At 45.9% G+C, this 12,683-nt stretch overlaps 1 protein-coding gene across 1 annotated transcript; it reads left to right on the top strand.

The window, feature by feature from the left end:
- Window positions 1-6: 6 nt before the first annotated feature.
- EIF3L (eukaryotic translation initiation factor 3, subunit L) lies at window positions 7-9,678 on the top strand (the record flags this gene model as incomplete). The annotated part of the gene is made up of 11 exons (XM_009695067.1): window positions 7-233; window positions 843-922; window positions 1,208-1,269; window positions 2,648-2,717; window positions 3,451-3,524; window positions 4,503-4,674; window positions 4,940-5,094; window positions 5,905-6,075; window positions 7,091-7,588; window positions 8,585-8,665; window positions 9,423-9,678. Coding segments are annotated over 11 exons (1,629 nt in total), but the record flags the coding sequence as incomplete, so codon positions are not given.
- Between the last annotated feature and the right edge of the window lie 3,005 nt (window positions 9,679-12,683).

The raw sequence follows: 12,683 nt of genomic DNA, 5'->3' as shown, positions 1-12,683 counted from the left end.
CACTGCCCCTCTTTCCACTCAGGAGACCCGAAGCAAGACCTGGCTTACGAGCGCCAATACGAGCAGCAGACCTACCAGGTGATCCCCGAAGTGATCAAAAACTTCATTCAGTATTTTCACAAGACGGTGTCAGATCTCATTGACCAGAAGGTGTACGAGCTCCAGGCCAGCCGTGTTTCCAGCGATGTTATTGACCAGAAGGTGTACGAGATCCAGGACATCTATGAAAACAGGTACAAACCCATCCTTCCTGCAAAGGGGAGTCACTGTTTAAACTGTGGTGAAAGTGCACCCTGCTCTTAAAAGGAAAGGCCGACTGCTACCTGTGTTGTTCCAAACTTGGGCTTTCTCTGAAATGCAGCATGAGGTTTGATTTGATTACTGGGGAAAAAACCCAGTTATTTCCACATCATTAGGCTAATGTAAGTATAGGTGAGTTGTGACCTCTCTGAAGGAACGTATCAGTCCTGTGCCTAACAGCTGTGAAGACAGCAAAAAGTGACCTCAGTAGCGCTTTTAGGCAGTTTGCAGAAAGCTGTGAGGTGTAATTGTTGTGTCTGTTCCCTACAGATACTATCCCGTTCCTGCTTGTAGCTGTGTCACCTTGCCCAAGAGGCAACATGAAAGTAAAATACAGAACTGTTCCATACTTTAGGGATAAATTTAAGACTTTAATTGCTTAGTTTGCAGTTCTCATTCTTTGCTTCAACACTGGACTTACTAAAAGGGGATGGGCGTGGCATTCTTTCATCAAGTCCAAGGCCTCTGTATTGTGAACTCTAAGTACAGCACTGCCATACTGAGAAATGGTTTCTAATACTACGTACGTGTCTGTCTTTCAGCTGGACAAAGCTTACAGAAAGGTTTTTTAAGAATACCCCATGGCCAGAGGCCGAGGCCATTGCCCCTCAGGTTGGAAACGGTAAGTCTTTTACTTTCTTTTGGCGTGTTGTAGAGAGAAGGAACTAAATCACTTTGGATAGATGAGTGAGCAGGTGCACAGTGTTGCTGTTACCTTGAGTCAGTCGTCGTCATTCACTCTGGCAACTCCTTTAGCAGATGCCTGGCAAGAAGTCAAACTTGAACGAAGTACCCTTTTGTGCCTCCCCTTGTTACTGTGGCAGGAGGAGCACCACTGACGTATCTGAGAGATCCAGTTGCCTAGGCCTTGTGGCATGCTAATCTCCAGTTTTATCATCTTTTCCAGATGCTGTTTTCCTCATCCTATACAAGGAGCTGTATTATAGGCACATCTACGCCAAAGTCAGTGTGAGTGTTTGTCCTGTGGCTTCCTGTTCATTGCATGATGGCTTCTCCGTGCCATAAAACTTGCCAAACCTTGCTGCCATCACAGTATCAGTAGTTCCATAATTTTTGCAAGACAGGTTTGAATGGGTTTATGAGCTATAAGTCCAAGCTGCTTTTAGGGAAGCTTAAAATTCTTGCCTTTTGTTAGTTTAGTAAGGATTTGCTGATTGCTGAAAAGTAGGAAAGACTCGACTGTCTTTTGGAGGCTCGTTAGCTGTCTCCTTGAGCTTGGTTGTAATGAGTGTGCAGGTTTCCCTGGCAGCTTATATGAATCAGAAGACCTGGTCTGAGTTTTCAGGAGGCTATTGTGTAAAAGTTTGTTACTGACATCAAATGTAGTGGTTAGTGAGTTAGGGAAGAAGGAGGTGTTGGGAGGTAATTGAATTTTCTTTTCAATAGAGCTGCAATTGCAAGACCTATAGATCAGTTGGTTTTGTGTATTTCTTTGTGGCTCTTTGTTCTTCAGATTGGCAGGTGGGTGGGAGGGGGTGTCACAAGAGGAAGGCACAGTATTTGTGATTAGAAAAACACATGTGGTCGGAGTGCCTTGCGGAGAGGAAAACATGGGCGCTGTAAAGGATACAGGAGAAGGAAATGGAAGGAATAACACTCTATAAAACAAAGCAAACCTGGCTTTTTTTTAAGCTGATTTGAAGACAGTGTGAAAATCACAGTAGTTCTTGGTTCTTTAAGGAAAGAAGCTGAACAGAGGCATGACTTATGGGATGAATAAGTAATAACTGCAGTTTTGTTGTGGACCAGAGGGTGGAGAAATGGGCACTTAAAAAAGGCTGCTGTATTAACCCAAGTCAGGCTTTAACAGGAGAGACTGGTTTCTCAAGCTGTGCTGTTAGTGCTTCTCAGACTGCCCTTTGAGTGTCTCCAGGTGAAACAAGGAAGATGATTCCCTACTGTGTTTATTGGTCTTTCAAAGTACTTAGAAATACTGTCCAGAAGCAGAACTGTTGATTTATTAAGGCCTCTCATGAGGCGGGAAGGAAGGAATGCTGTTGAAGGTAACAGGAAGCTCTTAAGTCTGGACAGCAGAGAGGACAACAGGGAAGGTTAGCACATCCTATTCACAGAAGGTTTAAATGCTCGGTCATCCTGGGAGAAGCTACCTGTACATGAAAAGTCAGCCCTGTTCTATGGGACAATAGTGATACAATTTCAGGTTTTCTGGGTGGTGCTGGTGGGTGTCCTGGTTGAATATTGGCTCCAGTGTTTCTGAAATAAGACCCTCTACTGCTGTGACTATTGACTGTCCTTCTTACGCTGTTGCCCATAAACTCATTCCTACTATGTTTGTAACTTAGCAGACTGTGCTGATTTATTGCAGGGGGGGCCCACGCTGGAGCAGAGATTTGAATCCTATTACAACTACTGCAATCTCTTCAACTACATCCTCAGTGAGTTACTGCAATTTTTTTCTGGTTGGTGAATTTTGGAGAGGGAGAGTGGAGAGGGCAGAGCTGGAGAAAGGGTCAGAAGAACTGCAGCATGTTTTTTTATAGACCATATAGGGAGAAGTAGTCTACTAGCTTTCCGTATGTTTGAGTTTGTTGAATGAAGAGTACTTTACATTCATGCATTTAAAACCAGAAAAAGCGCAAATAGTTTCTAGTGCTTTCTGAAACACTGTAAAGAATAAAACTTACTTAGCTTTCTGTCTTGCTGAGAGCTGCTTCACCTATCTATTAAAAAGCAAAATGAAGCTGTAAGCTAGAGAAGACTTGCAGTGTTTCACAACTGCTTACTGTTCTTGACGCCCCTTGGAACAAATTTTAGTGTTTATGACTCCCTGCCAGACTTCTTGCAGAAAATAAATCAGTTAGGATAAACTGCTACAGTCTGTGTGCAGCTTCTGAGAACCACTGCTGCTGAGCAGTCACACTCTAGAGATTAACCCCATATATGCTTATATTCTTTAGAAGTGAAGGCAGTTGAGGTAGCCAAAGCTTCATATCGCTCTCCTGCTGGAAGCTTCATTCATGTGCTGCTGCATCTCCCATTTCAGGGAAATTCTTGCGTTCTTTCATTTGTCTGTTCCTCCAGATCTACCGCTGTTCTTGCTTGAGGTATTAACCCTCTATTACTTATATTCAAGCTATTAACCCATCTATTACTTATGTTCTTCTGCAGATGCTGATGGCCCTGCTCCTCTGGAACTGCCCAACCAGTGGCTCTGGGATATCATTGATGAATTCATATACCAGGTATATGACTATAAGACTTGGGGTGGCCTTGCCTCTATTAGCGCTATAAATTTTCCATCTCTTCCCTCTCTGTGATTTTCATAGCTAGGATATCATTGCAGGTCAAAAAACTTTGACGAGCACTGTTATTCCTGGGTTACCAGGTAGATGAAGTAGTTGTAAGTGTACAGATTTATAAGTTCCAGGGAGCTCTTTAGGGACTCCTGGCCTTCTATTGATAATTCTGTTTCAATTGCTGCTAAAGGAATTTTTTTTTTTTAACTCACCTTCATTTCTGCCTGATTTGTGCAAAGCAGCCCGACTGAAGTCTGCTGTAATCAGAAAGACCTTATGAAGATACTTGTCCAAACTAGTTTTATTGTGTCCTGTGGTTTTACTTTAGTTTCATATTTCTTAGTAGAGCCTTTATGATTGCACTGAAAGATTGCTGACCTGATTAGAAATAATCTGTGGCCTAAGATCTTGACATTGAATTATTTTTCCACTTACTGTTCTGAGTGCAGCAATACAGATCTCGAATGCTATTAGTTTTTCTCTAGAGTCTTTTCTCGGTAACTTTTTATTATAGCGCTGCCTGGAATTCTTCAAGTGCAGTCTCATCAAGCTTGAGGATGAAAAAGGATGTACGCATATGTAGAAAAAGGTGTCTGTGTATGCAGACACATCTTATGACTTGGTCGTTCTCTTTGCCACCTGTTGAGACAGGAAATTTGTGTTTAGTTGCCTGTCGTAATAGTCTAAGAGATCCTTCTCTGCTTTTTTCTGTCTTCTGGCCTTTTCCCTCTGTGCTGTATCGTTTTTTCCCTAGGTGCTTTAAGGGTGGTATAATTTGCCATTTTGATTGCCAGGTGATCTCAGATGAAACTCTTTTTTTTTGATGCAACTTGTGGCTTATTGTAATGCATTTGTGTGATCAACTTCTAAGCTAAACATCTCCAAACTAGCTTCTCATCATTGAATCTCTGCTTTTTGCTGTAGTTCCAGTCTTTCAGCCAGTACCGCTGCAAGACAGCCAAGAAATCTGAAGAGGAAATTGATTTCCTTCGTTCCAACCCCAAAATCTGGAATGTCCACAGTGTCCTTAACGTGCTGCACTCTCTGGTGGACAAATCCAACATCAACCGGCAGCTGGAGGTCTATACCAGTGGAGGTGAGCTAGCTGGGTGATGCCAAGCCAGACTGGTTTCTGTGCTGCCTTGCTTTGATTTGACCGAGGTCTGTTAGCTTTGTTTGGGAGCTGGATCAAACCCTTAATCAGTGGATGGATTGACTGGGAAGAAGTTCTGTTGAGCTTGTATGAGAAATGCTGGTGTTTACTCTTGAGGTCTTGCTCCCTTTGCTTGTAAACATAGAGGTGTTGAAAGAGAAGCTTGCTTCCTTGAGGAAAGCATCATGGTTCATTTTTTTTTTCCTAGGTGACCCTGAAAGCGTGGCTGGTGAATATGGTCGTCACTCTCTCTACAAGATGCTGGGCTATTTCAGCCTGGTTGGGCTACTGCGTCTGCACTCTCTGCTAGGGGATTACTACCAAGCGATCAAGGTTCTGGAGAACATCGAGCTCAACAAGAAGGTGATACAACATGTTTTAAACACTCCGTTGCAGTTTTCCAAATGCCTCTGTTCCAACTTACTAGTGAAAGATTGCCATAATGAATCTTCCAGCTGAGGAGCTGTTTGTAGCTGTTGTCGTCAGGAGTTTGTTTATAGGATGAGCTGGAAGAAGTGCCTGGTTGAACACAGCTGGAGCTTTGGCATTAAAGCAAGCCGTATGATAATGCCTGATGCTGTTGCAGCACAAACGCCTAATTTTTTAGGTTGGTTGCTGCATTGTGCAAGGCAGTGTTGTTATGGGGAATATTATTTGAGCTGTAAGTGGCAGTGCAGTGGTACCTGGCTGAATACATCATTCCCACCTCAGTCAGTGGCTCATTCTTTTATTTTTGACTCTTGTCCTCACTGTGCCTGCATTCACCTTGCATGGTGTTGTCCTAGAATTGAGCGCTACTTTTAACAGTAAGAAAAGTCCAACTGCAACACAGACTTAGCCCAAGGCTTGGCACAGATCTGTCTGTGTACTGTCTGTCGCAGGATGTGGAGTGAAATAGGGGGAAAGGTAACTGAGCAAAGCAGTATTAGGCACAGTGGAAGAGTCCTCTGCTTGCGGGAAGCTGAAACTGGAAAACATAGGAAATGGGATGATCTAATAGTGAGGAAGCTGCCGCAGGGATGGGCTGGAGGTGAGGTATCCTGAATTAACCATGTCCTTTCTGTATTTGGGACAGGAGTGAAGGCAGAGGTGGCTGTATGCTGGGTAACGAGCTGTTTGGGTCAAAGGTGGTTGTCTCCCCTCTAACATAGCATGTTGATCCTTCCTTCTCAGAGCATGTATTCCCGGGTGCCTGAGTGCCAGGTGACCACCTATTACTATGTGGGCTTCGCATACCTTATGATGCGGCGTTACCAGGATGCCATCCGTGTCTTTGCCAACATCCTTCTCTACATCCAGAGGACCAAGAGTATGTTTCAGAGGACGACCTACAAGTACGAGATGGTAAGAGATAGAATAGGTTTAGGCTTCCCAAAAGAAAAGGCTGCTGTCTTTTTTCCTGCCCCTGCTCTGTCACCTGATAACCTAGATGTAATAGTCCAACCTTGTTTTCCTGGACTATACTGGTGATGGCGACTGGGGTCCTTTGAACTCTTTTGCCATGTGTGGCAATATTTTCTCTTAGCTGTGTTACTAGTTCCTTTGGTTGTTCACAATACAGTTGCCCCAGCTCCATCTGCACTCTCCCTCTAGGCAGTGTTGTTAATGAACATCAGCTGCTAATGATATTCTCGTGGATGCTTCTTCAGACTCAGCCCTGTTCCTAGTCCAGTCCTGCATTTCAGGTTACTACCGTTGTCAGATATATTTCTGTTATCAGATAATCGTTCACAGACTGTTTAATTCAGCATGGCTAAAACAAAGCTCCTTTCTCTTTCCACCCAAGCTGTCTCTGGTGCCTGTTTTACCCCCTGCTGCTGCTGTCTCCTTTTCATCCATATGATTCATTTCTAACTCTTTGTGTAGCCAAATCCTGCCGTTCTTAATTCCATGATGCTTCAAAAATTTGTTATGTCTGTTTCAGCCACACAGCTGTCTGTGTCATCCCACACTCAGATAAATCTTCCTTCTCAGTCTTTTCTTCACTGGCCTCCCTGATAACTGTCTGTTGCCAGGAGATGATGGTTAAACTATCTGCCTTCCCTTCTCCTTTGCGCTTTTTTGCACCAAAGCAGTCAAACCTGCTTCTGACCATCCAGGTTCTGTATGGCTCTGGATACTTTCACTCTGTACTTTCCTCTTGTCCTGGCCTCTTCTTCATTGATGAGAGCTTTGATACAGCATTAATCTCTCTGCTTTGCCCAGGGGCACTGCTTCTTTGTGCTGTCCCCCTTGAGCATTAGGACCATCAGTGCTCTGGGTAAAGTGTCTGTCTCTGAAAAACACAGCTTCCAGCTCACTCCAGCACCGTAAAGCCTGTGCGCATTGACACACTAACAGGTTCTCCTCTCTGTCTCAGATTAACAAGCAGAACGAGCAGATGCACGCACTCCTGGCCATCGCCCTCACCATGTACCCCATGCGCATAGATGAGAGCATCCACCTGCAGCTGCGAGAGAAATATGGGGATAAGATGCTGCGCATGCAGAAGGGTGACGCACAAGTCTATGAGGAGCTCTTCAGTTACGCTTGCCCCAAGTTCCTCTCCCCCGTGGTGCCCAATTACGACAACGTGCACCCCAACTACCACAAGGAGCCCTTCCTGCAACAGCTCAAGGTCTTTGCTGATGAAGTTCAGCAGCAGGCCCAGCTCTCTACCATCCGTAGCTTCCTCAAGCTCTACACCACCATGCCCGTTGCCAAGCTGGCTGGCTTCTTAGACCTCACAGAGCAGGAGTTTCGTATCCAGCTGCTTGTCTTCAAGCACAAGATGAAGAACCTGGTATGGACCAGTGGCATATCTGCCCTGGACGGGGAGTTCCAGTCTGCCTCTGAGGTCGACTTCTATATCGACAAGGTTGGTATCTGCCCTTTGATGGCTAGGAAATTCCTTCACTCAGGAAATTCTGGAAGTGGCAGCACCTGGGTTTGCTCCAGTCTGTGGGAAAGATCCCTTCCTTCTTTGCCATGCGAAGGGCTTGGCTGCCCACAGTGAAGCCATAGCCCTGTTTAATAGGAGTGTCAGTAGATGAACAGTGATGGGATGTCACAGGCAGCTTTGGCAGTCGTTGTACCCAGAAAACAAAGGTACTAAATGTCTTCTCCAGGCCAGAGGGAACTGTTTGTCTGTCAGTGTTCTCAGGAGGTGACAGCTGGGTGACAGTGCTGTCTGTGTGTCAGGTGGGATTGTCAGCTTTGTAGGTCTCCCCCCCATCTCTCATTTGCTTGACAAAGCATGGATCTTGCTTGCTCATGTTACAGTTCTGGTTTTTACTGGAGCAGCATTTAGCTCTGTCTGCTGTAGGAGGAATCTAAACACAAGGTATGGTCCTGTCACCGTCCTGCCCTTGGAGCTCCGGGCAGCGGGATGCATAGCAAAGAGTCTTTTAGGACTTCATTTTTGAAGAAGATAGCAGTAACCATTAGGTGTCTTGCTAGGAAGGAGAACAGGTTGCCTCTTGTCCTTGGTCCTTAGAGCAAGCAGACCTCTTCCTGCAAAGTCTCATGCTATGTCTCACCCTGGCTCTCCCAGTGGATAGCACAACTCTTAGTTGCTGAGCATTAATGGGGGTTGGGACTGTGAAACTGCTGCAAAGAGAGACAAAAATAGGCAGAGTGTGCAGGAATGTGGGAAGTGAATACAACGTGAATTTGGGACCCATCCCAGGCAAAGGTATAGGGAAGGCAGCCCACAGAGAACTGAGTGGTTGCTGTGGGACTGGCACAGGTCAGGTGTGTGATGCTGAACCAGAGCTGGAGTGAAGCCCCTTTGATTGCTCCTCATGTTTGGCAGTGCCTGCTGTCTCCCTGCTAACGCCGTCCTTTTCCTGACCTCATGCTGTTCCCTCCCCAGGACATGATCCATATCGCGGACACAAAGGTTGCTCGACGCTATGGGGACTTCTTCATCCGCCAGATCCACAAGTTTGAGGAGGTAAGACCTGGGCAAGAGAGCTGTGTAGCTCTGTAGGAAAAGCGGGGCGAGCATTGAGCTGTGCAGGCCCTGGAGGAGCCATGCTTGTGTGAGACAGCTGTGCGATGTCTTTCTGGGGCGAGCCCCAGCTCTGCAAGGCACTGGCAAAGGCAAATGCTTTAAGCAGCAGCTGCTGGCCTTTGAAGAACGGTATGTTTTTGTGTGAGAAATGTTCATTTGAGCCACAGTGGAAATGGAGGAGGGTTTTACTGTCCCAAGAGCACTGACTCCATTGTCCCTAGACAATTGTAGTCTTCCTATCAGTAACACAACCAAAATCATATCTCTACCCTCATAATTACGACTCTAGAAAGTGGCCTCAAAGATTTCTGGAGTGCAGATAACATCAGCTTTGTGTTCAGCCAGGAGGTGACATTCTGTCACTGCTCCGCTCTCCCGACAGAGGCTGCTGCACACTGGAAACTTAGGCAGCAAAATCCTGAGATGTGGGGACTTGAGCAATACAGAGTTGCGATACCACTGCTGGAAGCTTGCGCCCTCTCTTCTCCCCACATCTTCCTCTGCTGTCTTGGAGAGGAGGAGGGAGTTTTACTAGTTCCCTTTCTACTTTGCACACTGCCTGCACTTGCACGGAAGCTCTTTTTGTCAGTGAGGTGGAGAGGAAGAAGTAGAAGCATTAGATAAAGGCTGCTGAGGGGAACAGTAGCATATGTCAATGACTGTGTATTTTACTGACTTTTGTTTTTTCTAATTCCAGCTGAATCGAACCCTGAAGAAGATGGGCCAGAGACCTTAAAACTGCTGTGGATGCAGTGATCAGGCTGAGCAGAGAAGTGGGTGGGAGAGATTATTCTGTGTGGTGAGGGAGAGGAGCTCAGGGTTCTGGCATTTCTGGAATCTCCTGTGACTCTGAAGGTTTTTTGTATTTAAATAAGCAGACTCGTTAGGCTCAAACTATCCTAGGAAGGACAAAACATCTAATAAATTAGTGGAATTTTCCTGGTGAGCATTCAGTATCTGATGTACTCATTTATTTTTCCTCCGTGGAAGAATATAATTGCATCTGGAGACATGGGCAGCTGCTGTTGGTTTGTGCTGTCTTTGGTCTGTGCTGTTGCAGGTAACGGTGGGGAGCAGATCTCTTTCCATGCTCTGTAAAGGCGCTGTGCACAGCGAACAGGGGAGGCTGCAGAACTGCTTAACAGGGAGAAAATGAGCTGTTCTACAGTGATTCCACAGATACGGAAAGAGATACAAGCTAATATTCCTTTTAGCTCTTGCCCCACACATTGAATAAACCTGAGTTGTAGTTGCTTTCCTTGAAGGTTACGTTTTGCTTTCCCACCCCCCCCTTTTTTTTTTTCCAGTTGCTACGAAGTAGAAATGCTCCAAAGTGGATTGACATGTTTTTAAAGGAAGGGGGAAATTTTTGTAAACGTTTGACCAATATTAACTTTGGTCATCTGATGAAATGTCCTTGCTGGAGGTTGTGTTTTATTTCTGTACAAGTGATGCCCAAGTCCTGGCCCTTAATGTAATGGAGTTCAGTCTCTCCATTAAACTCCCTGAGGTTGTTTAATTTATTAAAACCCTTTAAATGCTAATTTCCCCAGCTCTCCAGCCACTTTGGATTCTTCAAGGCAAACTTGCAGTGAAAGAGAAAAAACAGTTGAAAACTAGCCCTATAAAGGGGAATGAAGGACCTGCAAATATTGAAGAAGAGAATGCAAAGAATGAATTGCATCTCAACTGCCCTCCACACCCTCTCTTCCCTCCCCTTTTGCTGTCTTTAAATAGTTTGATGTCTGAGTGGTAGGAACAGGTGGAGGAAAACCTGCGTGTGTAATAGCAAAGCTACACAAAGCGTGCTTCATATATACCATCTGCCTATTTGTACCTCTCCTTCTCATTCCTTTCCACTGAGAGAGTGGTCCTGGCAGTCCAGCTTGGCTTTGTATGTGACTCTGTTTAGAAGTCAGGAATAATTAGCCTTTGTTGGATTATACGCCGTGTTTGAATGAGGGTCAAGTTTCTAGTGTCCTAGATACTGCTCAAAAGTAAACTCTGTTTCCCATCATGAAGTCGTGTAACTCAGGCAGACAGAGTGATATTAAATGGGCAACTCCTGGTGGCCTTCTACCTCCTGCTGTTAGTGTTATGCGTGCCAAGAACTTACTACCTCCAGTTTTGAAAGGTTTGAGGCAGCCATATCATTAAGAAATTAAAGGACTAAGATGCCACTGCATTGCAGCAGCCCACTGGACCTGGGTTTGTACCAAGAAAATCTGCTCCTTTTTATTTTTAGGGCTGGCACTTTTGCTTGTGTATGTTTACCAACAGCAGCACAGTAAGCATAGCTGTCAACAGCAACTCTCCTACTTTCTTGTTCTCCAAAGCCTAAATCTTTCCCAGAACATGTCCTCAGATGCAAGAGGAGAAGCTCTGGCAGGGCAGTGTCTCCATGATCAGTTCTAGTTCATAGCATAGCAAAGGAATCCAATGTGTTACTGGGATTTGGTCTGTTTTCAGTCTATGATTGGCATGTTAGAATTACGGACTTTTAATGCATGTATGTATCATCTTAAACACACCGGCGGTTACAGGCTGTTCTTAGGTATGTGAATATGCTGCTGCTTGTGTTTGTGTCTGCCAGAGCAGCTTCCAGAGGCTGCACAGAGACCATCGCCGGTCTGCCTGGCTCCACGCCTTGCCTGAGGGACCGCTGAAGGTTAACTGAGCGGGACTGGCACTTGGTGGAACGAAGCCAGGAAGAGCTTGCAGCTCTCTTACGGGGTGGAAAGACGGGCTCAGCGAGCTGCGGTGCCTGGCACAGCTTGAAGCTAGAGGAATGCGTGGCGTTCAGCAGCATCAACAGAGCCTGGCTGCTGCTGGAAAGGAGCTTTGCAGGGAGGCGGGGTGGGTTTGTTAAAGCTCGAGCTTTGCCTGCCGCAGCAGGGTTTGGTTAGTGGAAGTATTCTCAAGCGGTTCTGATCAAAATGGTTTTATCAGAGGGAACCACAGCACAGGGTTACCTGCTCTCTATCCCTGACCCACAGTCGTGAAGGGCGTGAATGTGGTTATGGACCCTGGAAAAGACAGGCAAGAAAACATCCCTGATCCTGCTGTCCCTTAGGATATCGCAGGAAGATGCTGTCAGGCAGGTCTGGAGGATGCTGAGCAGCCAGCTCGGTTGTTACAAAACTGAGACAATGCTTCATTTCCTTTTTCTCTACATTGTAGTTTTTCTTGTGATTTAAATCAGAGATTATCTCCGGCACTGAAGGGGGAGGCTGCGCAAACCAGTCGGAGAGAATTTATTTTTCACTTGTTAGTTCTTGGGCCATAGGGCGATAGAATGAAACAGTGGAATGGAGGAAGGAGGGTGACTGGAGAAAGGAATATAGAGCCCATTAAAAAAAATGGAGAGGGGACTTACTGATTTGGGACTGGCAGCAATAAGCTCAGCATCTGTGTGATGGATCAATCTTCCACAGGGGTAGCTATTGCCTCCCTTTGCCTAACTGGAAAAAAAATGTTTAGCAAAGCAAAGTAACATTTAATAGTGTGGTTTTCCCCCCACGCTTGTCAGTCCATCACCCTAAGCATGCAAGCAGCTCTCGTGACAATTCATCTCCCCGATGTCGTGGGTTCCTGAGATTGTATCGCACTCTTCCTCCGCTTCTTCCAGGGCTTCCTGTGAAGCGCTGCCTCCGACCCCAAAACGTCCTTCTTTTCAAAGCCCTCCCTGGCCCTGAGCCCACCCTGGGAGCCGTCTGCATCCCACACGTACTCCACTGCCTGATGTTTCCACATCCTCCGCTGCCATGGCTTATGCCCCTAGGACTGCCGAGAGCTGCTTCTGCCTACAGCAAGGGTTTGGGGTTTTTTTTAAACTTGAATTCAATCCTAACAGTTTTCAGTTCCTGCTTGCAGGCCTTCAGGGACTGAGTGGGGAAAAAAAGACTTTTCTCTGAGAATTCAGCTTTCCCTGAGCTGGGCAGAGCCACAGGGCGGGGTG

This window comes from Cariama cristata, unplaced genomic scaffold, assembly GCF_000690535.1.
Source record: "Cariama cristata isolate BGI_N322 unplaced genomic scaffold, ASM69053v1 scaffold7712, whole genome shotgun sequence".
Lineage (NCBI taxonomy): Eukaryota > Metazoa > Chordata > Aves > Cariamiformes > Cariamidae > Cariama > Cariama cristata.
This window is presented reverse-complemented; position numbering and strand designations above follow the sequence as displayed.